The sequence below is a fragment of the Zootoca vivipara genome, chromosome 3 (assembly GCF_963506605.1).
Source record: "Zootoca vivipara chromosome 3, rZooViv1.1, whole genome shotgun sequence".
Lineage (NCBI taxonomy): Eukaryota > Metazoa > Chordata > Lepidosauria > Squamata > Lacertidae > Zootoca > Zootoca vivipara.
Window position 1 is genome coordinate 88,148,442 of NC_083278.1, and position 26,538 is coordinate 88,174,979.

Below are 26,538 nucleotides of genomic sequence, written 5' to 3' on the forward strand. Positions count from 1 at the left end.
GCAGCACACGGAAACGCCGTTTACCTATCCCGTTGTAGCGGTACCTATTTATCTACTTGCATTTTGACGTGCTTTCGAACTGCTAGGTTGGCAGGAGCTGGGACCAAGCAACGGGAGCTCACCCTGTCACAGGGATTCGAACCTCCGACCTTCTGATCAGCAAGCCCTAGGCTCAGTGGTTTAACCACAGCGCCACCTGGGTCCCTGGTGTCAATTCTTTTGTCTATTATTTTGCACAGAGACTATTCTGGATTCACTTTTTGCAATCCCCCAACTCATGTATACTCCCCTATAACTCAGGATAAAACTTCATGTAACTGATGAGGTGGAATGTGATCCACAAAAGCTTATACCAGATCACATTTGTTAGTCTTTAAGGTGCCACAAGATTCTGTATTGTTTTTGCTAACAAAATCTAGCACAAGCAATCTTTTTTTTTAAAAAAAAGTTGCTACAATAATTTTTGCTTCTGGAATGTGAAACACCTGCTCTGCTTAGACAGTAAATACATTCATTTCCTATGGTTGAATCTCCTTCTAAATTTTAACAATAAGGAGAACATATATTTAGCTCCATATATATTTCACACTCGATTAACAAATGTGTAAGATCTTCCACTGCTAATTAAATACACAAACAGACCTTAGCATTCCAAGTACGGTCTATCAGGGGAGGCAGATTCAAACAAGTTTGTTTAAAGGCAATCTTTAGTTCTCTATGCATCAAGTGTTCAAAATATTAAGGGACCTGGACATGAATGATAGTGGAATATTAAAAATGATTTACAGAAATAAATAATTGCTGCAATTACTTTGGAACAGAACATCTATCAAACACTGCAATAATGCCCTTTGGGCCTTGTCATAGCCCAAGAGATAGAGATGGGAAACTGAAAACCACAAATTTAGAACCACAAAAAGAGCACGATTATTTGATTATTTCGATTTCTCTCCCCCCAAAACCCCTCTTAGGTGTCACAGAAAAGACTTCCATCATTGCCTAGGAATGGAGGAGAAATTTGGTCCTGTTTGCATCTTAATGCAAAAGTATCCAATTAGCACTTCTCAAAACAATATGTGAATTGAATTCTGCCCTTCCTTTGGAATGCACATCTGTCCAAATTTTGCAATGCAGTCCTCCAACCGAAAAATGTATACAAAAATGCATATACAAAATTGCAATATATTAGGCAGATATGGGGACAAAAACTGTTTTTTAAGAAGAAATGCACACCAAAAGTATGATGAACTCCTCACTGCACTCAGAAATCTAGCGTATCAGGAAAAGGCTGGGTTAGATTCTGTCTGACATGTTTGCTTTCCATATGCAGGTCGTCACTTTTTTTTTTAACACGGGAGAATGTTCAAGCATGCAAGTTCCCTTCTTCTGATTCATACGCAAAAGTGCAACAGTCTGGAACAGGCTGCCTTGCCTGGTATTTGAACCGGTACTTTGGCTGTGAGAGTCCGCATTAGATTAACAATGTGCTTTATTGCGTACTCCTCGTCCCAAAAGCAAATAAGCAGCTATGGTGACCAGTTGTAATAGGCAACTTACTCAAAGTCAGGCAAATGTAAAAGAGAAACATGCTTCACAGTTTTTTGCTTGGTTTTTCGGGGAATGGTTGTGGTGGTATTGACAATCCAGTGAACTATTATTCATCCTGTTTTACCTGCGTCTTCTATTTAGATAGTTCACGCAGTGATTTTACTGTTAACAAGACAACATTGGAAAAGTAGAACAAAAGGGATCTTTGGTGTGAGCATAAATTCTATCACATTTGTCTTCCCTTTCTCCTAGACATCAGAACAAGTCTGGGCATGAAATGTAGTCAGATAGTTAGGCTTTTCTATGCAACACAAAGTCTTCTTGTATGGAAGTGTGAAGATTGGACCGTATCTAGGTTCTGATAGGAAGTGATTTACAGAAGTGGGCAACATTTCAGGTGTTTCAGGAGAGGGTTGCTTTGACCTTCCCTTTCCTACCTGACATTTAATCGAAAAGGGGACCTTAGAGGGAAGAGTTTGGCCATTTCTGCATATGCAGTGGGCAGATCTCATGGCAAATATTTCCTTGCGGGGCTCCTGCAGTGGGAAGCGCATCCATAACTCAAAGCAAGGAAGGGCAGCGTAAGGAAGGTTTATTGCATTTGTTGAAAAGATACATCCATCAGAGCTAAAAGGCTCCTGCACGAATCGAAGCTGAATCCATCTCCGCTTCCCCAACTGGCCATTAGATCTATAAACGGATAAATCAGAAAGCAACAGGGACAAAGAATAAGGAGGTTAGGGGAGGAGGCAGGCATGAAACGGTCCACTTGTAACCCTAGGAATTTGGAGTCTACGTGACCCTACTGCATGCTGTTTCACACGTCACATTTTGCAAAATATACCAGAGGGGCGATTGGAAAAGGACTAGGCCTTGCTTTGGAGTATTTAAGGCTGATTGAAGAACAAGTAAAATAAAAAAAATTCCTTCAGTAGCACCTTAAAGACCAACTAAGTTTATATTTTGGTATGAGCTTTCGTGTGCATGCACACTTCTTCAGATACACTGTGTATCTGAAGAAGTGTGCATGCACACGAAAGCTCATACCAAAATATAAACTTAGTTGGTCTTTAAGGTGCTACTGAAGGAATTTTTTTTATTTTGCTTCGACTCAGACCAACACGGCTACCTACCTGTATGAAGAACAAGTGTATGTTTGGGCTCCTGCCTCTCCAAAGACCTCCTTCTCCCTTCAAATGGAGAATGATTGCAAGTTATCCTACACTATGCACATTCAACACCACCGTTTTTAACCTAGTCACAAACTAATGCCTGAATGCGATGATTTGAACTTAAGGTTGGGGGGGGGGGGTAGTGAGAAACTGCAGGAGGCTTTCTTCATCCTTACACATGATAGGACAGACTTTCACACAACCACCACCGTGGCTTCTTGTTTTAGATCTGTGACTCAGCTCTCATGGCAGAGAGTGGCAGACCTAACGGTTGCTGCCCCGTGACTTCAACGTATGCGCATTCACATTCCCACACATTCAAAATATGCCCCTCTTTGTGTGTGTTTTAGCAACTGTTCAGGATACAAGACAGAAGAAAAAAGAACTTGAAGAAATTTGTTGGCCACCAGCAATGAACTTTACCTTTCTGGACTATTTCATTCAGAATTCCTTGCAGCTGTGAGGCATCCAAGTAGGGGGCCTAATAAAGAACATATGAGAAGGGCTTACAAATGCTATAAAAGTTGTATATTTTTAAAAACAACAACAACAACCTGTTTCTTTATCGATATAGAACTGAGAGGTTTTTCTGGGCAACCTGACCTTTTCTTGGTAGTGATTCTCTATTCCCAAGGCTGCTGAGCACTTATATTACCTCTACCCAAAATGGCTTGATTCTGCCTTAATTTTTAATTTTTATTCTTAGATAATTTTTATTCTTAGATAATTCCCAGCAGCTTCTGAGATTTGGGTGGGGTGGGGTGGTGGTGGGAAATATTCTTATTATTTATTTCATTTATGAATGACTTCCCAGGAGGCATCCCATGAAAGCAAGTTACAATGGAAACAACCTATATAAAACAGTTGCATTTATAATACCGTGTTTCTCATATTATAAGACATGTCTTATATTTATTTTTTCCTCAAAAAAAACACACTATGGCTTATTTTCAAGGGATGTCTTATTTTTTTCCTCCTCCTCCTGCCGCGGCCGGCATTGCTGCTGCGCCTATCACTATGTCTTATTTTCGGGGTATGGCTTATATTCCTTGAATGCTTAAAAATCCTGCTATGGCTTATTTTATGGGTATGTCTTAAAATATGAGAAACAGGGTAAAAAATAAACAAACAACAGCACACAGACAAAATCGATTCAAATCCAAGACAGATACCAAAGATTTTCAATGTTTTGGGTTTCTTGAAAGAGAAATGGCTTTGGCAAGTGCCCAAAAGATAAGAGAGAATGCATTTGCCTGTCTGATATACAATGGGAAGGAGTTCCAATGGGTAGGTTGCCACCACACTAAGGGCCTGATTCCAGTGTTGTGTAGGATGGTATCTGCAGGATGTACTCCCTTGCAGAATGCAGTGATCAGCTGGGTATGTAGGGGACGAAGCAATCTTTTAGGTGTCCTAACCCCAAGGTGTATAGGGTTTTGTACACCAATACCAGCAACTTGAACCTAGTCGAGTAACTAACGGGATACCAGTGAAATTCTTTTCAGAAGTGCCATAATACGATGACAATATTCCAGCCCAAAGAGAACAATTGAGCTGTCACATTTTGCACTAGCTGCAGGCAGCTTCTGGGATTGTGGCGATCGAGATTAGGAAGAACTTCCTGACAGTAAGAGCTGTTCGGCAGTGGAATTTGCTACCAAGGAGTGTGGTGGAGTCTCCTTCTTTGGAGGTCTTTAAGCAGAGGCTTGACAGGCATATGTCAAGAATGCTTTGATGGTGTTTCCTGCTTAGCAGGGGGTTGGACTGGATGGCCCTTGTGGTCTCTTCCAACTCTATGATTCTATGATTCTATGAGATGTTCATTGGACTACAACTTCCATTTGCCTATTGCCTATTTATCTTGTGAACTGCCCTGAGATCTTTCAATAAAGAACGGTATTGAAATCTAATAAATAATACAAAGTAAATAATGTTGGCCATACTGGGACACTGAGCGATCAATACAAGCTATGAGAGGCCACAGGTTCTCCATCCCTGTTCTAAGATGCTAGTAAAGTAAAGGTAAAGGGGCCCCTGACCATCAGGTCCAGTCGTGTCCGACTCTGGGGTTGCGGCGCTCATCTCGCTCTATAGGCTGAGGGAGCCGGCGTTTGTCCGCAGACAGCTTCCGGGTCTTGTGACCAGCATGACAAAGCTGCTTCTGGCGAACCAGAGCACAGAAACGCCGTTTACCTTCCCACCGGAGCGGTCCCTATTTATCTACTTGCACTTTGATGTGCTTTCGAACCGCTAGGTGGGCAGGAGCTAGGACCGAGCAACGGGAGCTCACTCCATTGCAGGGATTCGAACTGCCGACCTTCTGATCAGCAAGCCCTAGACTCTGTGGTTTAACCCACAGTGCCACCTGGGTCCCAAGATGCTAGTAGGAATATATATTGCACTGTTCTTTTGGTATCCGCAGACGAGATCACATGGAGTTGTGCCTTTGCAACGCTGCCATAACACCATGGAGTAAAAAGAGCTGAGAATCTGGCCTATTGCCCCTGTAGCTTGGAGCTGCTTGAATCACGAACCATGGAGAAACTTCCTTCGTTGCCCTCGCTGCTCCCGGAGACAAACCTTGTGCGTTATTCGCAGCAGGCAGTGCCATTTTCACCTTTTATGCATTGATATAACTATTAGCTGTGAGAGGTCTATTGTGCAGAGGCTTTTGGCAGCAAATTTTTCTCTTGACTAAGTCAAGGAGTCCTTTATAACAGTTTATTAAGCCATTAAGAGCATCTCCTGTGAACACATGCAGCTCAGCTCAGAAAGAATGGGAATCAATTACCCAAACATTGACTGATGTCTGCTTTCCAAACGCAGCAAGTGCAAACTGGAAGTAATTCTGATCACAGTAAAATATGATATACATACCCACATATATTTGTAGCCAAGGGTTACTGCTAATTGCTTGTTTAAGGAACACCTTTCTCCCCTCAAGCAACCAGCCCTGAGCCATCTATTATGTTTTAGCCAGGTTCCTTGCCCTATTTGTTACAGCAGCTGGCAAATCAATAGAGTTTTGAGATACCCACCTGAGATCTGCATTTGCTAAAGCTGAATAAAGAGCAAGACGGGAGACTTTTATTTCCCAATTCTACATGCCATGTTGATGCAGGCAATTTTTTTTCTTCCCCATTCAACTTACCTGATTAGCATATCTTAGGAAGATGTTTTCATAGGAGTTGCCTTGATTCCACTTGGGCACAACCTGGATCAAAGGAAAGTGTGTGCGTACAAATCAGTCACAAAAAAATCAGTCGGCATGAGACATCATCTTATTTTTATTCAAACGACCCACAGATGTTTCAGGCAATTTAGAGTTAGCAACATTTGCACAAAAGGAGATTCAGTCACCTCCTCAAAAGTATGAAAGCGGGAAGAAATATGATACAACAGAACTCTGTTCTCGGATTGTCAATTATCCCTCCTTAATTATCTGAATTCACTAAATTCCCCCCTGCGGCCCCATGTGAATTCTGGCAAATGTAAACTACATCCATCCTATATCTAAACTCAGATTAACCACAAATAATTTGGATGTGCAAGCTCCGGGGTGGGCGGGGGGCAGAGAAGGTTGCTCTGTAGCATTAATCAGGCGGCGAGCAGAGAAAGAGAAATTGGTGTTATTTTATGAAGGTTTTGCGCAACAGCAAGGCTTCAAAAACGAAAGCCCCAAGGATGACTACAATTATTGGCAGTCTTTCACTGGCAGAATGTGCCAGGGTTATGGAGCAAAACAAAAGACAAAACGAGACAAAAAGGATAAGACTGGGAACTATCAAAGCTGGGAGACTTAGGGCAGAATCCTTTTAGGGAAGCTTTTAATCTTTGACGGGCTATTGTATTTTAATATTTTGTTGGAAGCAACCCAGAGTGGCTGGGGAAACCCAGCCAAATGGGTGGGGTATTATTATTATTATTATTATTATTATTATTATTATTATTCCACTGGTTGAGGGGCTATAGGGTTTGATGGAAGCTCTGCCATGCCGGTGGAGCACAATACATGCTGTTACCACACACACACACACACACACACACACACACACGACACCAAGAAGTGTGCATGCACATGAAAGCTCATACCTATGACAAACTTAGTTGGTCTCTAAGGTGCTACCTACAACACGGCTACCTACCTGTAACAAAAGACACCAGTTCAACACCTCACTGGCATATTGACTCAGCACAGTTTTGGCCGTTTTATGGGTGGTACAGGGGAGGGGCATACTTATGATATATCCTGTGCCCCTATAACCTAAGCCATCGACAGTGGAACACTCCTGCTTCCCAGCCTGTGCCAGCCTTCACTAACCTATCTTTCAGACATTTTGGACTACAACTCCCTTTAGCCATTCTGGATAAGGCTGATGGGAATTGTAGTCCAAAGCATTTGCAGGGCGCCACAATGGCAAAGTCAGCCAGCCACTGGAGGCTGCTGCTGCCAATGTGTTTTTTGGTTTCCCTTGCTGCATGCCCTGGCTCTGGGCTGCTGGGCAGAAGAATCTTTCCCCTTCCTCGGATGGCCCTGAACCCTCATCCTAGAAGGACTGTGTGTTCTCTGTAGCCTTCCTGCCAAGCAGTTGTGTGGGTGCCATGTTGTGTAGGTTCCCTCTCCTCCCCATTGTGCTCATAAAAAGGGGGTATAAGGGGCTTTGAAGCCAGGCCATGGGGATGGCTGAGGACTTCCAGTGGTGGTTCGTTGCAATTTGGGGGCTTGGTGGAGTGGGGCATTTTACTGCCATCTCCCTACAGAAAGATGCCCAGATGGAGCCAGTTGTTTGATGCAGTATACGGTAGTTTCCTTCGCTTCACCTAAATTAGATTAATCATCCGGTTTACCCAATGTAAATAAGTTAACTGGCATGTTGAGAACCTGAGTTGAGTGGACTCACTGAGAGTCAACACATTGTGAACCAGATATGTGATTGCTTAGTAGCCATGTTTGTGACTGTCTCTCCACATGCCCAGTTCACAACCCTCTCCCTTGTATTTGTTGTGCCACATTTATTTCCCTCTTTAGACGCTTTAAATTACACTTTTATACCCACTGACCTGGCGGTAAGTTCCAGCTTCCGTGGTGGGACCTACTTCTGAGTACATAGGATTGTGCTGTAAAAAAGGAATTTAAATATTTTTTATCTTAAAAAGCCCTTCATAGAGATCTGCAGAACAGCACATTCAACTAAGAATTAGTACTGCGAGAACCTGAAAACAGTTTAAGTGATCATCCTTTGAGGGTCATTTTGCTTTGCTTCAAGACAGATAAGGGAGCTGTAAGGCAATGGGAACAATTTTGGTGGTATGGTTCCCCGAGGTGCCCTCAATAGCTAAATTATAGGCATGGTGTACCCAAAGTTAAGCACACAAGACCCTGTGATTTCAACTGAAGGAATTTGAGCATGTTTCTCCCACTGAAATCAAAGGGACTTAAAGGTATGTTCAGAGGATCATGTATTGACTTATTAAATACTTCAGAGTTTAAAGAACTGTGGCCATGACTTTATATTCCGGCTTGTTCCAAAGCTGTTAACCATTGTTCTATGGTTCCATGGTTTGGATGAAATGGGACACTACATTTAACTGAAGACTTCTTGGTTTCCATGAAGGAAAGAGGTGAAGGGGCTGCAGGCGCACCCAAAAGACTCATTTATACCCCAGCTCTCTAAGCCAAGATATGATTGTCCAAACACAGCCATCATATAAGAATACATTCTGCTCTTTGGAAGAGTCTTGCTCCACTTCTAGTGTGAAAACTCCCTGTAAAGCAGTTTAAACAGCTACCAAATCACAGTTTGAACTTTCTTCTGTTGATCTTAAATCAGCTGTTTAACCTATTTTTCTCTCAGGGGGTGTAAATGCTTCTAAAGATGGGGGGGGGAGATTTGGATTTACATGACATAAATTTGGATCAGGTCCCTCGACATTAAATGGCATAAATTAGCAAGATCCAGACACTGCGTTTTTCTTAGATATTGAGTATCACAGATGGGCCTTCAAATACAGTACATGGCATTCAGCCTGTGGCCCTCCAGATGGCAAATGGTCGAAGATGATTGGAGGTATAGTCTACCAACATCTGCAGGGCCATAGAGTCTGTTTTCCTGGTGTACGGTACATACCCCTCAACTGTCCTGATTTAATCGGGACATCCCATTTTGGGGGGTCGTGCTGTCTCATGAGTCACCTGACTCCTGAGAGATTGCAGCCCCAAAAGACACACGTCCCGATTTGCCTCTGGTACATGTTGGAAGGTATGACAGTATGGCTCACATAGGTGCCAACTCCCTGGGGCCCTGAGCACCCATGAAGAGGCCAGGAACCCACAAATTCTGCTGCCAAGGCATGGCACTCATGGCCTTGGGCACCCACAGTCACAGGGCCAAGCTGGCATTCCTAATGGCCCATTAGTTGTAGCAGAGTAAATGGGCAAGATTTCAGTTAGATCAGGCATAGGCAAACTCCGGTCCTATTCCCATCATCCCTAGCTAGCAGGACCAGTGGTTAGGGATGATGGGGATTGTAGTCCCAAACATCTGGAGGGCCGGAGTTTGCCTATGCCTGAGTTAAGATGCACACATCCTGACCCAACTTAGGGCCTGATCTGATGCTTCGCATTGGCCCTGATCCACCCAAGGGCCAACTGGACCCAAATTAATTTGGGCCCCTTACCTAATGTTTTTAAACCATAATTAAACAAAAGGTCAGGATGGAGGTAGGGGAAGAAAGGGGTGCTGCATCCCCCCCCAACTGTATGCTTTGTCAGGGTTTAAAACCCTTATGGAATATGCCATTAAACATGTGGAGTAGGGGTTGGGGGAGAAGCAGATGACGTAGTCAGTCCTATTGGGTGCTGCTTTGCTTTGTGGAACATGCTGGCAAAACAGACCCCTGCAGACAGAAGAACAGAATTCTATTTATTATTACATGTCATTTTGGACTCACAGCTGTCCATGGAGGTGCAGGTCAATTCTGTGTCCAGGGCAGCTGTCTATCAGCTCCATCTGGTACGCAAGCTGATACCCTACCTGCCCACAGACTGTCTCGCCACAGTGGTACATGCTCTAATTATCTCCTGCTTGGACTACTGCAATGTTCTCTACATGGGGCTACCTTTGAAGACCTTCATTGGCTCCAGGAAGTTTCCGAGCACAATTCGAAGTGTTGGTGCTGATCTTTAAAGCCCTAAACAGCCTTGGCACTGTATACCTGAAGAAGCGTCTCCACCCCGATCATTCAGTCTGAACACTGAGGTCCAGCTCCAAGGGCCTTCTGGCGGTTCCCTCACTGCAAGAAGTGAGGTTACAGGGAACCTGACAGAGGGCCTTCTCAGTAGTGGCGCCTGCCCTGTGGAACGCCCTCCCAAGGCTGAAGTAAACCCTGAACAGGCTACCTGCCTCTCTTTCACTCTGCCAGCTGACTGCCCTACCTTTTGACTGCCCTGGTGAGGTCTAAATGGGCCAACCCAATGCAGGCTGATCTAGGGCTGCCTTGAACTGAACTATCCAAATTGGGCCACATTGAGTCAATTCATTTTCTGGATCCAGGCTTTCAATAAGTGGAAGGCACAGCGTACGTAACTGCTTCACATTTGAAGGCAACACCACTTTCTACACCTACATACCTCTGTTACTACTGGACTCAGCTCAGTATTTGGTGCCCTAATAAACAAAAGGAAGAAGAAAAAGAGAGAACTGCATTAGGATAGAACAAGACGTCTGTGTTGCTAGTTAAACACTGAATACTGAATTCAGGTTCCCTAGCAGGGCATCTGATCCAGGCCTGCAGCAGAGATACTTTTTCTATGGGAAAAGAAGGCTGGAGGAGTCTGGAAATTGTGTTGTATGGTGCACAGTTAACTTACCGTGCCAGAATGCAACACAGGTAGACCTACAAATTAAACCCATGTCATCAAGGGCATTCTTTTTCAGATAAAGGAGATGCAGAGGACCAGTGAGGGGGGTAGATCTTCTTCCCAGCCATTTGGTGGCTCAAAATATCTCTCTCTCTCTCTCTCTCTCTCTCTCTCTCTCTCACACACACACACACACACAGAGAGAGAGAGAGAGAGAGAGAGAGAGATGCTTTTCTCCCCAAGAGAGTAAAGACTCAGTGTGCGTATATATTTTCTCTTGGAAATAAAGCAGTTGGGATGGCTGGGTTTGGGGTAGACAAATGGCTGGGATGGAAAGTGTTAAAACAACCAGCTCTCTTCCAACAGTCTTCTGCTCAGTCTGAAGTTACTGTCACATTCTTGGGCCACAATCTACAACCTAGCTGAGAGGATTCAGAGAAAGAGAGCTGGGGAGCTATCATCTCCCACTTCTGGGGAAGATCTGGTCTTGCCCTACTCCTCTGGCCCTTCACCCCCTCCCCAAATAAGACAAGAGTCCTTTAAACAATAGATACTGTTAATGAGCTCCGTTTCGGGGACATATCTTCATGCATGGTGAAAGTGATCACCCATAAGCTGGGGAATGGAATGGAAGAAAACATTGGTAAAGAGAGGCTGGCTCATGATGAGAAGAGGCCTGAATGCCTGTCTACATACCTGTAGTTCTTTTGGTTCTTTAGAAAGATTCGTAGAATGAATTCTGACTCTTGGCCTCCTTGTGATATTTCTGGAATAATGATGTAGGTCCCAGGGCTGAACTTAAATATCGTAGTGGCATCTCGTTCTTTTATGAATCCCTCGTCGTAAATGGTAGTTCTATCCTGAGAAGCAATATATGTGAGAAGAAATGAGCAGGAATTCTGGAGTAACTATCACAAAATGCCATCCTCTAATTTTTAAAAGACATTGTGTAGGTCAATCAAGGGTAGAAATGAGTTGGAGAAGGGATAACAACTTGTGGACAAACTGTTAGACAGAAGAACAAACGGCTTCAGAAAGGGGCGGATTTTAAATGGAGTTTGGATGGCCTCTTATCAAAGATATTGAAGCAAAGAGGATTTCCTGCGTTGGCACAGAGCTACACTAGATGACCTTCGAGGTACGTTTTAACTCTGTTTTTCTAATCTTCTGCAAGATGAGAGGCACCTAGCTTAGTTGTTCTTCATCCAAAAGTAAACAGCAGGAGTGCTGCTGAACTGAATTCACGGTCCCATAGGGAAAACACTCAACTACGGTAGGGATGGATCAAACAGTCTTGATTTCTCTCAGTTTCTCATTTTTCCAGTTGAAATTCAGTTGGCCACATTTCAATATCCCTTTGTGTACTTGGTTGTTGTTTTTTTAAGTCCTCAGAAATGTACCCTAATTTTGATGGGCATTCCTCCTGAAATTCACAATTCCGTAAGCCATTTTTCCTAATTTGGGTTTGTAATTTCACAATACATACTTTCCCCTAATTTGCATATTTTTGTACTTGTTGGGGAGGAGATTGGGGTGGTGAATTGCACTGCAAAATTCAGACAAGCGTGGATTTCAAAGGGTGGCTACGTTTTTAGGTGCGCATTGCTTTTGGAAGTGTGAATTAGGTAGATTTGCATTAACATGAGAAGCAACCTGAATTCTTTTTCCATTGCTGAACTCAGGAAATCTTTGGTGAACAGAGATCCTACCTCCATATTTGGAACCCACACAAACACAGATTCCATGACCATATGCTTGCTACAGCTCTGGCACAGACTATGAACCTGATATCCATTCTCATAAGAAAATGTCATATCCTGTCACATTTGTTGCTGTTCCAATATTTTCATCAAGCTGGAGCAATAAATAAAATGCAACAGCTATTATTGTGATGACACATAAAGACAGCATAATAAAAACCCTTACTAAACATATTCTTACAAATACACAGGAGTGTAGAAATCCCATTTAGAATGGTTTCACAGTGTGGCACAATAATTTATGAGCCATGCCTTTGGAAAGGGTGGGGGGAGAATATAAACTGCTGTCTTGCAAAGAGAAGGGGGGGAGAGCCTATTTTTTAAAGGGGAGCATGGCAGGCATTTGGACTTCGAGGCACGATGGATTAAAACTTCAACAAACCTAAATGAGGACAGTTCTTTCGGACCTAATGGAGTCATTTATATTTAAGAATTTCTTTTGTCATGGAGACATTCAGAGTGCCTTTATAATGATGTTTATAACAATGTTTTCAACCAATTGTCCCATGTCTTTGTAACATGGGCTGAAGAATCATTGCTACAAACAGAAAATCTTTTCTCCAAGTCCCCAGCACTGAGCAACTGACAGTACATGCATTATCACACCTTTGTACTTCCCCCACTAACTAAATCTGCATGTCTTAGATCTTTTAGGCAATTGGAAAGATCAAGATCTTTGTGTAGGATGAAACGTGAAATAATTATTCATTGGACACAGTGTCCAATGTCATTCATTGTGTTATTGTCATCCATAGCATCGTGGAGAAAGGCAATCTTTACAGCAACCACATCATGCCATTAGTTAGGGACGTGGGTGGCACTGTGGTCTCAACCACTGAGCCTCTTGGGTGTGCTGAGTGGAAGGTCGGTGGTTTGAATCCATCCACGCAGCAGGGGTGAGCTCCCATTGCTCTGTCCCAGCTCCTGCCAACCTAGCAGTTTGAAAGCATGCCAGTGCAAGTAGATAAATAGGTACTGCTATGGCAGGAAGGTAAATGGCATTTCCTTGCTCTCTGACACTCGTCATGGTGTCCTGTTGTGCCAGAAGCGGTTTAGTCATGCTGTGGATAAATGCCGGCTCCCTTGACCTGAAAGCGGAGATGAGCGCTGCCCCCCATAGTCAAATTTGAATGGACTTCGTTAATTTTACCACGCCATTAGCATTTTTCTCTATATAAACCTGGTACGATTTGACCCATGGCACAACTAGAAGTGTATACCACTCCTTCCAGCTCAGTTCTTAAAGGAGTCTTATTCTCACATACACTGGTCATTGCACTACCAAAAACATTGTGTGCATTGTGTACAAGCAGAGGTGGAGAAAGCTTTTCAGCACATGGGGTGCAACCTCTTGCGGGAAATCTTCTGGGAGCCACAAATGAGGGCGAGGCCAGATGGACAAGAGGGCAGAGCAATGCATGCAAGTCTTACCTTCTTGCAGGAAGTTATATTCCAGCCATGCAAGAAGGTCAGAGGCTTCTACTCACAGACATGCCACACACCTCTCCATTCTCCTTCCAGGCAAGCAAGAGGCATTAGACAGGGACACAAAAGTGCTTAAAGAGGGCAGGTGGCCTGAGGAGAGTCCCAGTGGACAGAAAGAAATGGTGAAGGACTGCCTCTCCCCATATAAACTGTCCCAGACCCTGCGCTCATCATTTGAGGCCCTTCTTTGTATGCCTCCTCCATGAGAGGTCCGGAGGGTAGCAACATGAGAACGGGCCTTCTCTATAGTGGCTTCCTTTTAAATGTTTCTGTGGGAAGGGAGGGGTATTGTTTTGCTGTTTCCCCCTGTCCACCCACATTGATTCTAGCCATATTGGGCACATCAACAGGGTCATGTGTTCTCATGACTGGATCATAACATAGCACTTGCCTCTTTGGTAAGCATGAACTCTAAGGCAGCAGGAGCTCTTACTATGGTTTGGGACGGGGGGAGAACTAAATCAACGGTAAAATGCTCCCGAGACCCCCAGACATGGAACATTTACAAGAATGCCATTAGCACTAAATATCCTTCTTGGGGATAGTCCAGTTAAAATCTAATTAAAACCCCACATTTTTAATCTGTGCTTAATGAATAGGTTAACAAAATTGATTACTCAATTAATTATTTTAGTGCTAATTATACCTCTCTTGGATCAGATAACATTTCCTGTTTACTCTGTGCAGGTTCTTGCTGTTTCCTCCCCATGGCGAGCATCACGCAGACGTGTTTAATATACAAACCTACAAAATTATAGAAGGCTGTGCTAATACCTCACTTAAGGATCATTGAATCGTAGAGTTGGAAGGGACCCCGAGGGTGAATCTAGTCCAACCCCCTGCAATGCAGGAATTCTCAACTAAAGCCTCCAAGACGGATGGACAAGGACAGAGATCTTAAGCTACCTCTTGGGTTCTTGCACTCATTTCTGTGTGCTGGAGACTCTCCTTGACCTTTCTTGTCCAAGCCCTCTTCTTGTGGCAGAGGATACTTCCAAGGTCCCTTCACATTTTGGAAGCACCTCATCAGGGGCTACTTTCAAAGCAGGCCATAAGTAGGAATGAAACTGAGTTGTTCACAAACAAAGAACCTGTATTGATCCTCGGCATACCAACCCTCATGAGCTGTGTCTGGATGGTAGACACTGGAGCAGGGAACAATGGCAAGCTGCTCCCTCTCCTCTCCGTGTGTGCCCCACATTTCCTCCCCAAATCTGCTACTTAAGGTTAAGGGAACTTCCAGAACAGATCTGGGGGCAGTACAGGGAGAAGAAGAAGGAGAAGTTCCATGGTGCAGCCAGAAGTCCTTTCACTAACATAATTACCTCATGGGGTACCACCCCTGGAAACTACTTGCATAGATTAGGCCTCAGTAAATCCAGTAAATCTAAGTGAAAATAAATACTGGCAATGAAAATTGGGAGAAGCTAGAAATGCACAACAGGAGAGACATAATTATTCTGGAAAAGATACCCCAGGAGCACTGTTAGAGGCTGATATCGAACATGATCTCAAAGATAAGTTACAAACAGGCTACTGTGGTGTTATCCCAACGAGACGTGTGAGGAAAACATGCCTTTAACTGCCTTTTAAAGTCCAGCTTTGTGGAAATGTGTAGTTCAATATCTCATGCTTGTAACCCATCATTATAGGCATGTTTTGGATTGGTTGCATATTCTATTCCCCCCCCCCCCCCAACATCCTGAGCCAAGAGATGCTTACTTGGAAGCAAGCCCCACCAGTGACCAATGAGGCCTAGTATTACAGACAAAATAAATTAGAACACCCCTATTGATTATGCTTACTGGCTCTTCAAAATATTGGAAATAGGGGGTGTCAAGAAAAGCCTTTCTTCTGCTTCTGCCTTGACCAAAGTTTGATTTCTGCAGGCCTCCGGGTAGCAGAGAAAATTGGTTTCTGGCTCTTAGTAATGAGAATGAGATCATGGATTGAGTGCAATTGTGTTTATCTGGCAGTGACTAGTAGCTCAAGGTCAATATGGCGGCCTGCTTAATTAACAGCAATTGTGCAACTCTGAGAATGCACATATTCAACTACTGGAAAGTTCCAGCCAGTTGAGCTTCTGACTGGTTGGGAAATTCTGGCCTGGTTGCTCGGCCATTCCCTACAAGATGGGGTTATTACTTTCCTCTATGCTTCACACATTCTTCCTAATACCTGAGCACACATCTGTGCTGTTCGTTCTTGTGGTGTGGGGTCAAGTACCTTGTAGATTAGACAAGGTTAATCTACTTAATTCTAGTGTGTTGCCCTTTTGGTCAATTCAAGAAAGGTGGTCACATTTTACTCCTATTAGCAAACTCATGTATTGAGTTCAGGCACCATTTTAGTCAAAACCAGGACACTGGGAAGCAAGAGCCCTATGGTTTTCAGGACTTCAAACGTTCGTAAACGGGGCTGTTGATTGTCTACATGCTGGCTATATGCTGTATTTATAACAATTTTGAATGCTTTAAAACAGGGGTGAGCAAACTTTTTCAGCAGGGGGCCGGTCCACTGTCCCTCAGACCTTGTGGGGGGCCAGACTATATTTTGAAAAAATAAAATAAATGAACGAATTCCTATGCCCCACAAATAACCCAGAGGTGCATTTTAAATAAACAAATTCTACTCATGTAAAAACATGCTGATTCCCGGACCGTCCGCAGGCTGGATTTAGAAGGCAATTGGGCCGGCCCCGGCACCCTGGGCCTTAGTTTGCCTACCCATGCTTTAAAATGTTTTAAATTTTGTTTTGTGGTGCTTTTAGGGGCTGTTCAATGTTACACTTTGTGTGTCACTTTCTGAGGTTTTTTATTCTAGAATGTGCCACAGGTTCCACATGCAACTTCACTTTATAATTTTCAAGTTTTGTCAAACCAACAGAAACCAGAACCATAGCTGCCAAGTTAACCCTTTTTTAAAGGGAAATTCCCTTATGCTGAATAGGCTTCCTCGCGAGAAAAGGGAAAACTTGGCAGCTATGACCAGAACCTCCAGCCAAATGGCTACAGAAAGATTCTGCTCTGCCTTGCCGCTGCACTCAAAAACAATGTATTCCTGAATTAGCATTCTTAAGAGTGGAATGAAGTGCCCTCCTGAGGCTGTATACGCATCTTTCTTTGTAGGGAGAGAAATTACCTAACCTGAAGCTTCATCCACACTATGTATTTAAAGCACTCTTGTACCATTTCAGCAGCCATGGCTTCCCCCAAAGAATCATTGGAACTGTAGTTCATTAGGAGTGCTGGGAATTGTAGTTCTATGAGGAATAACTTCATTTCCCAGGATTCTAGGGGGGAATCCATGACTGTAAAAGTGGTATAAATGTGCTTTAAATGTGTAGTGTGAGCAACACTACTTCAAGAAAACCCCTCTCCCGAGGCAATGGTATACATTATTACTTCTGAATTTTTTAAAACTTAAGTATATATTAAACCTTCTCATAACTGCAGAAGGAGACAGAAAGAGATAGGATGTTTGTAGCTAAGGGAAAAGGGGAGTAGATCAATGGCACCATAATTTTTCGGTGTGTGTGTGAGAGAGATGTGTTAAGATCTCAGAAATAAAAATAATGGTATATTTCACACTAAAACTACCACCCTAAACATTTCCCCCCCTGAAACAAGTCCTATATTGATTCATTTAGGTAATTTCTTTTCTATAGCATGTTTGAACCCAGTCCAAACTACATAAGTAAGTCACAACACATTGTGCGGTGGCTTGAATCCATACAAGTTATTGTAAGGATGGAAGCTGGGGGTGTGGTGCTGGTGGTTATTCTAGATTAATTAATGCAGAGTAAATGAGGCTAATCTTATCTACATCTCCTGCCAAAATATCCAGGAGTTTTGAAGTGGGTGTCGAATGGGAGAGACAGAGCTAACAAAACAGTTTGCGTTCCAGCCTCTAAAGGACCCGGAAATGCAAAAATAGGTTTCGTTACATTTCAGAGGCAGTGCTTAACTAATCATTTGAAAATAATTAGGAAAAGGCAAGGGGTGGGACAAAGAGATGTGGGCAGAGCTGGGTGTGTGGCTCTTGTCATCTGGGAGGAAGGATGGTTTAGGGCACTGGATAGGAGGCAGCAATGTTAATCTATTTCCCTCCCATTGCAGCCTGGAATTTCCCAGCCATCATGAGACAAAACAGGGCTGGTTTTCAGCTGAATCCAGCACATGGGGCTAGAGCAATTTATACAGATGGCCAGGCTCAAGCATGAGCAGAACACCTTTAGATGCAGTGAAGGGCGGGAAGCTATTGTCTGGCGTTACTTACCTTGAGTATTACGAAACGAATGCCTGGAGGTTGTGGACTCCTTGTATCATTGACAAGTTTCTGTGTCAGTGATACCACAACATTGTAATTTTTCATGTCCGGCTCCTGCACCTGGATTAAATACCGAGGGTTTCTGGAAAAGGCACCTGTTGCGGAAAACAATGATTTCTGTTATCAGACACATGCAACAGAGTAGTGTGGATCAAGAAGAAGAAGAAGAAGAGTTTGGATTTGATATCCCGCTTTATCACTACCTGAAGGAGTCTCAAAGCGGCTAACATTCTCCTTTCCCTCCTCCCCCCCACAACAGACACCCTGTGAGGTGAGTGGAGCTGAGAGACTTCAGAGAAGTGTGACTAGCCCAAGGTCACCCAGCAGCTGCATGTGGAGGAGCGGAGACGCGAACCCGGCTCCCCAGATTACGAGTCTACCACTCTTAACCACTACACCACACTGGATCAAGTGAGACCTTCCTCCTTTATCTCTTCCTTTTACATCTGCCTGCTGCATGCATGCCTTCATAGGCTTGTGGTCCTGTGGGAAAGGCAATTCCTTCAGCCCGTCAATGTCTCTAGCAGGCACTTAGCCTGCCCTGTTGCAGGAAGCTAGACATTCAATTTAAAAAGGTAAAGGACCCCTGACAGTTAAGCCCAATCGCCGACGACTCTTGGGTTGTGGCGCTCATCACACTTTATAGGCCGAGGGAGCCGGCGTTTGTCCGCAGACAGTTTTTCTGGGTCATGTGGCCAGCATGACTAAGCCGCTTCTGGCGAAAACAGAGCAGCACACCGAAATGCCACTTACCTTCCCGCTGGAGCAGTACCTATTTATCTACTTGCAATTTTTTTGGCATGCTTCTGAACTGCTAGGTTGACAGGAGCTGGGACCGAGCAACGGGAGCTCACCCCGTCATGGGGATTCAAACCGCCAACCTTCTGATTTGCAACCCCAAGAGGCTCAGTGGTTTAGACCACAGCACCACCCATGTCACTTTGGCATTCAATTGGTGGTTACTTTATAAGAAGTCATGATCCTCAGTTCTACCAAATACACTCTTTGCACACAGCCAGAGATCCCTGCTAAACAGAGATTCCTGAAGCAGTGGCATTGTTGCAGGCTGCAATCCTTATCTATCAGGTGGAGGCAATCTGCATCTCTTGGCCTAATTCATGCAGGTGACAAACGGATTGGCAGAAAGGTGTGAGAGAAAAGTCAGTGGTCCTGCCTGCAACCAGAACATGGCCCCCAGCAGATTATGCCACAAGCTTGCGCAGCATTATCTTCCACTCCTCCACACCCTGCAGCCATCTTGTGCTTGCAAGATCTCCTCTGAAGGACCCCAAACTGCCCCAGAGCATATTTTGAAGCAGTAGGGGGCTCTGTGGGGCAGGAAGAGAAGCAAAGACTTATTGTGCAATTGAACGTCTATTCCACTTGCATAAAGACAATTTAGAATACAATCATATACAATTACTATATAAAAATAACAAGTCGCTGGATTCTTGCAAATCTGGTGGGGGCGTAAATTAATGCTAAATTCCTGAATAGAGGAGGAACTGCATGTAAGAAAAATGAAAACATCTTATGTTTTACACCAGAAGTAGCAGAACTTTGTTTTTTCATTTTAAAGAAGCACAACAGTACAAAATAAATTGGTATCTGAAGAAGTGTGCATGCACACGAAAGCTCATACTAATGACAAACTTAGTTGGTCTCTAAGGTGCTGCTGGAAGGAATTTATTTTGTTTCGAAATAAAACATGTTATCGATAAAATATAAGCCCCAATGTATTTCTTACAAGACTGAAAATAGTATATAAAGGCTGTAAAGCATGAATATATATATATATATATATATATATATATATATATATATATATATATATAGTTGGTGAGAAAACAGGAATTTGTTAGCAAGCCATAAAATTATGTTAGCAAAATCTGAGATTCTAAAGCAACACTGATTGAAGAGAAGTGTAAAGTTTCCATGGTTATGATTATGTGCAAATTAGCTGTACTGATTAAAGTGTGGTCTTTTTGAAGAACAGAGAAAATGGTTCAGATTCCAAAGCAGAATGCATACACCAATTTTAGAAGTGGCTGTTATGTTATATAAATTGTGAAGACATTTGCTGTTTGTATGTTTTCACATGCTGTATTTTAATTTTTGTTTTCATATGGTGAATAATAACAAGTTTAATGAATCTAGACTTCAGATAGAAACGCTTTCACACAATGCATAGATAACATGCCCAGGCTGCAATCCTAAATTCACTTTCATGGAAATAAGCCACATAGAGTTATTCCAAATATCCTAAAGAGAATCCATGCGCTATCATCAAATAAAAAGGTAAAGGGACCCCTGACCATTAGGTCCAGTCGCGGACGACTCTGGGGCTGCGGTGCTCATCTCACATTATTGGCCGAGGGAGCCGGCATACAGCTTCCAGGTCATGTGGCCAGCATGACAAAGCCGCTTCTGGCAAACCAGAGCAGCACATGGAAACGCCATTTACCTTCCCGCTTGTAGCGGTTCCTATTTATCTACTTGCACTTTGACGTGCTTTCGAACTGCTAGGTTGGCAGGAGCTGGGACCAAGCAACGGGAGCTCACCCCGTCACAGGGATTCGAACCGCCGACCTTCTGATCAGCAAGCCCTAGGCTCAGTGGTTTAACCACAGCGCCACCGTACAATTAAAAATGTGGTCAGTTTCCAGACTTGCCATATAACCAGGACATCCCTAAATAAACAGTTGACACTGCTTACAGAAAGTGGCTGGTGATATTAGAGCCCCACCAAATTAAGTATTGGGACAACTAAGCAGGAAAAGGATAGGAATATGTAAATAATAGCATAGGAGGTTGATTTCAGTGGGCTTAAGCATGCCTAATTCTGTGCAGAATTCCTATGAGATTTGTATATTTCAGATTTGAGATCTGGCAAAGAAAACGAGGTCTGGGATTGAAGCTGTAGGTTCTGTTGCTGAGCAGCAACTGCCCTGCAACACTGGAAATTATTTGGGAATCTAATGTGGAAGAGGAAATTGTAGCAGAACCTTGGGAATTGCAGTTTGTTAATTTCACAAACATGGATCAAAAACTCAATTAAACAAACTGGGTTTATTACCAGATCAAGTGTTCTGCAGAGGCTTGATAGACCTCATGATTAGAGCAGGACAGAGGTCATGGGCAATTGCCATCTACAGATGCCTGTCTCCAGAGTGTAAAATTCAAGATTTGTATGTTACCACCCACTATGAGCATGTAATATTGTGCTACGTCTTTATAATCAAGCCTGTGTTAATTAAATATTGGTGCAATATGGAAATCTAAAACATTGCTATGTTTAAAATTTTACTTTTTCAGTTCAGGTCCAGATAATAAATTACTATTTCAAAACATACTGTTTGTAAAAAGAATAGGGAAGTAATTAAGGAAGGATACTCATTTTTACCTTCTGGGGAGAGCCCTTGAACCCATCTGTCGACATGCGTTTGCACAGACCACATGTTGCTCCTCTGTGCTCCAAAGTCTAGGAAGGTTGGCACATTATTGCAAACATGCAATAATAAAAAATGTTCTTGGAAATCTTCATATGACATCCTGACAGAAGATAAAATGCATTCTCAGGCAGGCTTTGCATCATTCTACTTGGTACAACAACTACACATACATTTTCAATCCTGGTTTTGCAGCCCTGAGGACTAGAAATATTTTTGAAATAGAGAAGTGGAATGCAAATGGAGAAGTGGAATTTGCATGGCTCTAGAAAATGACAGAGGACGAGATGGTTGGACAGTGTTCTCGAAGCTACGAACATGAGTCTGACCAAACTGCGGGAGGCAGTGGAAGACAGGAGTGCCTGGCGTGCTCTGGTCCACAGGGTCACGAAGAGTTGGACACGACTAAACGACTAAACAACAAACAACAACAAAGAAAACAAATTGCAAAAACAGCTGGCAGTTACTTGTGGTGAGCAGCCTATAGATTGCTGGTCCTTTTCTTAGGAATTTTTTTTACAGATTGTAGTCTTGGGTTGCATTCATCAACCTATTGCTAAATAGCACTTTGCAAGAGTGGGACAACTCTGCATGTGCTGTTGTAATTTCCTTCCTCTCCTCCCCAACCTGCAATCTGTTCTGAGGTTTTCTCCAACTCTCTGGAGCATTTTTGAGGATGGCATGGGACATGTGCTGTGGGAGGAGGGGCAAAGTCCCCTTGTACAAGTTGAAATTGTCCCACACATTTATTGAGTTGAATACAGCCTCTTATTTTTAATAAGAGGTTTTGCAGTCCCATGGACAGCAAGAAGATCAAACCTATCCATCCTGAAGGAAATCAGCCCTGAGTTCTCACTGGAAGGACAGGTCCTGAAGCTGAGGCTCCAATACTTTGGCCACCTCATGAGAAAAGAAGACTCCCTGGAAAAGACCCTGATGTTGGGAAAGATGGAGGGCACAAGGAGAAGGAGATGACAGAGGACGAGATGGTTGAACTTGGACAGTGTTCTCGAAGCCACCAACATGAGTCTGACCAAACTGCAGGAGGCAGTGGAAGACAGGAGTGCCTGGCGTGCTCTGGTCCATGGGGTCATGAAGAGTCGGACACGGCTGAACGACTAAACAACAACAATCTTTAATATAAGTGTAAGGTAAAGGTACCCGTGACCGTTCGGTCCAGTTGCGGATGACTCTGGGGTTGTGGCGCTCATCTTGCTCTATAGGCTGAGGGAGCCAGTGTTTGTCCGCAGCTTCCGGGTCATGTGGCTAGCATGACTAATCTGCTTCTGGCGAACCAGAGCAGCACACGGAAACGCCATTTACCTTCCCACTGTAGCGGTACCTATTTATCTACTTGCACTTTGACATGCTTTTGAACTGCTAGGTTGGCAGGAGCAGGGACCAAACAACGGGAGCGCACCCCGTCGCGGGGATTCAAACCACCAACCTTCTGATCGGCAAGCCCTAGGTTCTGTGGTTTAGACCACAGCGCCACCCATGTCCGTTAGTGTAACAGGACCCTGAAAATAAGAGTGGCTCACTGCAAGAAGATTATTTATTATTAATTCAATTTTTATCCTACGCTTTCTCCCAAAGAAGCCCAGATGGCAACATATGGAGATTATTATAGCCTGGGGGCCTTAAATCTAGAGCACAGAGAATCACAGAATGACAAATTGTGAAAATACCAGAACTCGCCGTTATCCTTGTCTTCATACAGATATTTCTTGTATTGCTTCGGGACTCGATCCCATTCCATGGAACTACAAAAGAGGACAAGACCATATGAAATATAAAAAAGAGGTTCCTAATTTGCCCAAATGAGTGAAATGGGTGTGACCAAGCAGGACCTGACAAGCCAGAATCCCTTTGGAAAGGTTCATTGTAAATACACCAGCAGAAGAGCAGCGAACACATTTCAGTTTATGAAACACAAAATCATAGAATTATGGAATTGGAAGGGATCCTGAGGATCATCTAGTCCAACCCCCTGCGATGCAGGGATATGCAGCTGTCCTATACAGGGACTGAACCTGAAACCTTGGTGTTATCAGCACATTCTAACCAACTGAGCTCTCCACACCCACATATGAGCATAATAGAAATAAAGAGCACGTATACAAATAAGGCAGGCATCCCCAAACTTCGGCCCTCCAGATGTTTTGGACTACAATTCCCATCTTCCCCAGCCACTGGTCCTGTTAGCTAGGGATCATGGGAGTTGTAGGCCAAAACATCTGGAGGGCCGCAGTTTGGGGATGCCTGAAATATGGGTTACATGGAAAACAAAAAGAATATGAATATGCAACTTAACTTTTAAACCTTGCTCTAAACAATAAACAGCTAAAGAATAAACAGCTTAACCATTGCTAAATCCTACATCGGCTCACCTAAACCCCATAAGCCCTCTAGTTAAAGCTTACTACATTTCCCCAGCTGTCCTAACTACAGGGTGACTCCGTTTAAGAGACAGCGTTAAAATTCCAAGAAGCAGGCTCCTGTGGTCTAAAACACATCTTACTAAAGATCAGTTCACAATCTTTCAGTTTGCGATTGAATCAGTTCATTTTCATTTTCATTTTTTTTTCAAGAAAACTTCATGAGAACTTGCCATCCTTTTAAGGCATTTTTCTTCTATTATACACTTTCTTTTTGTATTCAATTCTCCCTAATGCAATGCATCATTTTTGCTGTTTTCACCAACGTGTGCCTTTTTATGCACACATTTTCCTAACAGGCACATTATATATATATAGGCACATTACTTGATTGGAGAACTGTAGCGCAAAATTTAGAGAAGTGCAAATTGCAAAAAGATCATTGTGTTTTGGTTCACACGTTGCTTCAAAAGGTGTGACTGACAAAAGCCAACAAGCTATATGTAAATTATAAATTATAAACGTCTGGATCTATATTACTGAGGCCTATTCCTCTACAGCAGTAAACCATTTTGGACCTCAAGCTGCATCTGTGTGGTGACTGGAACTGGGGGCAACTTTCACTGCATGGGTGTCTCACCTAGCACTGTCTTTAGCATATGCACCGCTGGGGTGCAAAGATCTGCCCAATGCTCCCAAATTTTAATAATAATAATACAGTGGTACCTCGCAAGACGAATGCCTCATGCAACGAAATACTCGCAAGACGAAAGCATTTTGTGATGTGTTTGGTAACTCGCCGCACTTTGCAAGATGAATTTTTTTTGCGTTTTTTCCCCCTGCGGCAAATTGCGCTTTGCAAGACGAAATTATCGCAAGACGAAGCAACTCGTGGAATGAATTAATTTCTTCTTGTGAGGCACCACTGTAATAATAAATTTTTATTTATACCCCGCCCTTCCCGGTTTAGAAACCGGGCTCAGGGCGGCTAACAATGAATATAAAACATCAACCCAAAACAACTTAAAACCAACAAATGTAGTTTAGCCCCCAAATTAACACCACCACACTTAAACTTCTAAGTATTGTTTAGTACCTACTAAGGAGAAACATCAGTCGTGTCAAAGGTGCCGCTGACCCATCTCAATACAATATGTAACATAATATTTTGATGTAAGAGTTAATTTGGCGTGCACGGCGCCGTTGTGAATGACAAGCGGCGGCAGCAGCATGGCACGTCTTTGGTAAATGAGCGCACAAAGTCGAAAGTCCTTTAGTGAAACAGTAGGTACACATTCCGGCAATACCTAGGTATATATGTACAGTATTTTGTTTCTCTAGCTTGATCAAAATTATTTATTATTTCATAACAGGTAGATACCGGTAGTTAAGAGCTTTGGCAACTTCAGCGACAGGCGCCCGTTGCCCCCCAGAGCTCTGCACCCCTTGCACTCCTGGGTAAAAATGGCCCTGGTCTCACCTCAGATTCCCAACATGCTTCTCCCTGCCACTCCATTTTATCCTCACAAACAGGTAAGTCAGGCTAAGACCTTAATAGCAGAGTGAAGATTTGAACTCTGGTCTCCCAGGTCCAAGCAAATTAGATTGACAGACTTGCATTGGTTTGCTATGTGTCATGCATTTGCTGTTCTTTTAGAATGTGTGATTCTATTTTGGATTAAAACTTGGCACAGATCACTTTGAATGTTCTGAATGCACTGAATCTGCTTGATGGCAGGTTGCTAAAATACAGTAAACGAATCTGAATCTGATGCACTCCTACACTGATAAAATGCTACAAAAAAGAAGCAGCTTGCTAGAAATGCTCGATCGCATGAAGACTGCAATATGTACATTAACATATGTATGATATTTGATTGCTTTGGGGCAGCATTTTATCAATGTGCATATGTGTATCAGTACTGCGGCAGGGGCAGGGAGAATCTAATGAGGGGGGGGGATAAATTCATTAGCTTGTCTACCGCCCCTGCTTCCGCTATGCATGAACGGATTGATAAAACACTGCCCCCCAAAGAAAACAATCATGTAGCTGAAAACTGCAGTGCATGCACAGAGCTCAATATAAAACTCAGAAATTTAAAAAAAAGAAGAGAGAGGGATGGATGGATGAGTACATATGCATCACTTCTACTTTGGAAAGAAGACCAGAAATCCAAATTCCAAGGAGAAATTCGGATGGGGTGAATTTCGGAAGCATCACTCGTTCCTTTCAATGCTTAGTTCTTCCCCTAAAGCTTAAAATTCAGCCACGAATGAGCACTGAACAAATTGCCAGGAGTAAGAAGCTACACACTTCATTCTTAGGTCCTGATCATGCACCTTTGTTGTTGGGGTGCTTAGAATGCCATACAAAGAAGAGAATGAAACAGTTTCTGTTGGTTTTGATAGTCCTGGATGGCACCGGGGCTGGCTGAAGGCATTTTGCTGCCGAAGTCAAAGCAGCAAACACCACGTGCACACGCACTCAGGTGCGAGCACTGTTTCTCTCTCTCTCTCTCACTCTCACTCTCTCCCCCCCCTCTCTCTCTCTCACAC

The 26,538-nt window shown here is 43.3% G+C and overlaps 1 protein-coding gene across 2 annotated transcripts in view; it reads right to left on the reverse strand.

Moving 5' to 3' along the window:
* Positions 1 to 26,538, reverse strand: part of CAPN13 (calpain 13) — an 86,544-nt gene that overhangs the window by 12,501 nt on the left and 47,505 nt on the right. The window contains exons 9-17 of one of the 2 annotated variants that reach the window (XM_060272961.1): positions 23,293 to 23,367; positions 21,559 to 21,707; positions 18,105 to 18,250; positions 11,278 to 11,441; positions 10,351 to 10,387; positions 7,782 to 7,838; positions 5,872 to 5,934; positions 3,144 to 3,201; positions 2,165 to 2,238 (exon numbers count right to left, since the gene is read on the reverse strand). In XM_060272961.1, coding sequence (XP_060128944.1) covers positions 2,165 to 2,238; positions 3,144 to 3,201; positions 5,872 to 5,934; positions 7,782 to 7,838; positions 10,351 to 10,387; positions 11,278 to 11,441; positions 18,105 to 18,250; positions 21,559 to 21,707; positions 23,293 to 23,367 — 823 coding nt within the window. Of the gene's footprint in view, positions 1 to 137; positions 2,239 to 3,143; positions 3,202 to 5,871; positions 5,935 to 7,781; positions 7,839 to 10,350; positions 10,388 to 11,277; positions 11,442 to 18,104; positions 18,251 to 21,558; positions 21,708 to 23,292; positions 23,368 to 26,538 lie in introns of those variants that run through there. The other variant, XM_035111481.2, reaches the window with a different exon arrangement.